Raw genomic sequence first — 1,592 nt, forward strand, 5'->3', positions numbered from 1 at the left:
CTCCGACAGGTTGGTGAGTAGGCAGCGGCTAATAGTGACATACAGTACAAGAGCGTGCTGTTCGTCATACTGTTGTCAGTGAGCTGTCGTATCTTTAGTCAGATCTTTTGTCCATACCTCGTCAGGTACAGTACAAAAGATCCTCCAGTATCGTACGGACTGGCTCATTTGGGCGGGAGTATTCCCGGCTTTGCTCATTCCTTCTTCAGGTGACATTACTGAATTATTATGAGAGTTAAGTGCCTTGTGCGTGTAGCCTTGCTGCGCGGGTAGCCTTCCCTGATGGCTTGTATCCGCAGCTGCGGGAACAGGCGGAGTACTTCACCATTGGGAGGCTTTTCCTGTGGGAACAGCTTGCGTACTGCGCGTAAGGACGTCACGTCTCTGAGCATGGTGGGTCCTGCGGATCCAGTTGGTCTCGACGCAGACGTCCCTTTAAGTTAAGTCTTGCGGGTTCAACTGCGCAGACGTCCCTTTTCAAGGTGAGTCTTGCGGGTCCAACTGGGCTCTGCTGGGACCTACCTCTTCACGTATTTAAATGCTTGTATCAAGGAAACACTAAGATTACACCCTGTTCCTCTTCTAATTCCTCGGCGCGCCCTTGAAGCTTGTGAAGTTATGAATTATACGATTCCTCAAAATTCCCAAGTTTGGGTCAACGTTTGGGCGATAAATCATGACCCAAAAATTTGGAAGGACCCTCATGCTTTCAAACCAGAAAGGTTTCTTGGCTCAAACGTTGATTTTACAGGGCATGACTATGAGTTCTTACCTTTTGGTGGTGGGAGGAGAATGTGTCCTGGTTTACCTTCTGGTGTTAAGAGTTTGCAAACTTTGTTAGCATTATTGGTTCTCGAATATGATTGGTCTCTTCCAAATGATGAGGATCCGGCAAAACTCGACATGGCTGAAAAATTTGGCGTGACTTTGTCGAAAGAAAAACCTCTTGAGCTTATCTTCAAACGTAGAGAATAATCAATTAATATGCAATTTCAAAAGTCTGGCACTTTTGTCTTTTAGCAATGTTTGAATTAATCAAACTCTTGATTTAAATGGGTTTAACGATTTATTATTCACATGTTGAATCAAATATGCTATCAATATCGCAGTTTGTAACCTCACTGTCTTTCTCTTAATAACAACCGATAAATGTTTCAAATATTATGTTATCAAAGGATACGGTGTATAATATACTTGTCCTGCTTTGTTATGCTAGAACAAATGACCTTTTGCTTTTAGCATTAATTTCAGTTTGATCTGTCAACCAAATCATTTTTTGAATCTACTCTAACCATTATAGTTCAATTTGATGTCTCCCGGACCATGTTTTGTTTCGCATAGTCTTTATTCGGATGTGTAAGTTTCTAAAACTTATCCATTAAGAGGCATAATAAATAATTAAGAGGTATCTATTAAGTAAATCCAACACACCATATCGCTAACTGATCTAATTATTGTTAGGAGCAACGCGGGCGATGCAGAAGGGAAACAACACACAAACTAGTACAAACGATTAAACATGCGGTTACAGAAAATATAAATACGACACAAGAATTTTAACGTAGTCCGGCCCCATTGGAGGGCCTACATCC

General features: G+C 41.6%; 1 protein-coding gene across 1 annotated transcript; it reads left to right on the forward strand.

Annotated features, from left to right (window-relative positions):
* Positions 1 to 618: 618 nt before the first annotated feature.
* LOC143553757 (putative (S)-N-methylcoclaurine 3'-hydroxylase isozyme 2) lies at positions 619 to 975 on the forward strand. The gene has a single exon (XM_077043672.1). It carries the CDS (start codon positions 619 to 621, stop codon positions 973 to 975), a length of 357 nt encoding a protein of 118 aa, XP_076899787.1.
* Positions 976 to 1,592: the final 617 nt, after the last annotated feature.

This window comes from Bidens hawaiensis, unplaced genomic scaffold (assembly GCF_021521415.1).
Source record: "Bidens hawaiensis isolate Kalapana, Puna unplaced genomic scaffold, B.hawaiensis_p1.1 tig00017357_1, whole genome shotgun sequence".
Taxonomy (NCBI): Eukaryota; Viridiplantae; Streptophyta; class Magnoliopsida; order Asterales; family Asteraceae; genus Bidens; species Bidens hawaiensis.

Bases quoted from the DNA above. Each gene is read 5' to 3' on its own strand.
- LOC143553757 (XM_077043672.1), top strand. From the start codon at position 619: ATGAATTATACGATTCCTCAAAATTCCCAAGTTTGGGTCAACGTTTGG.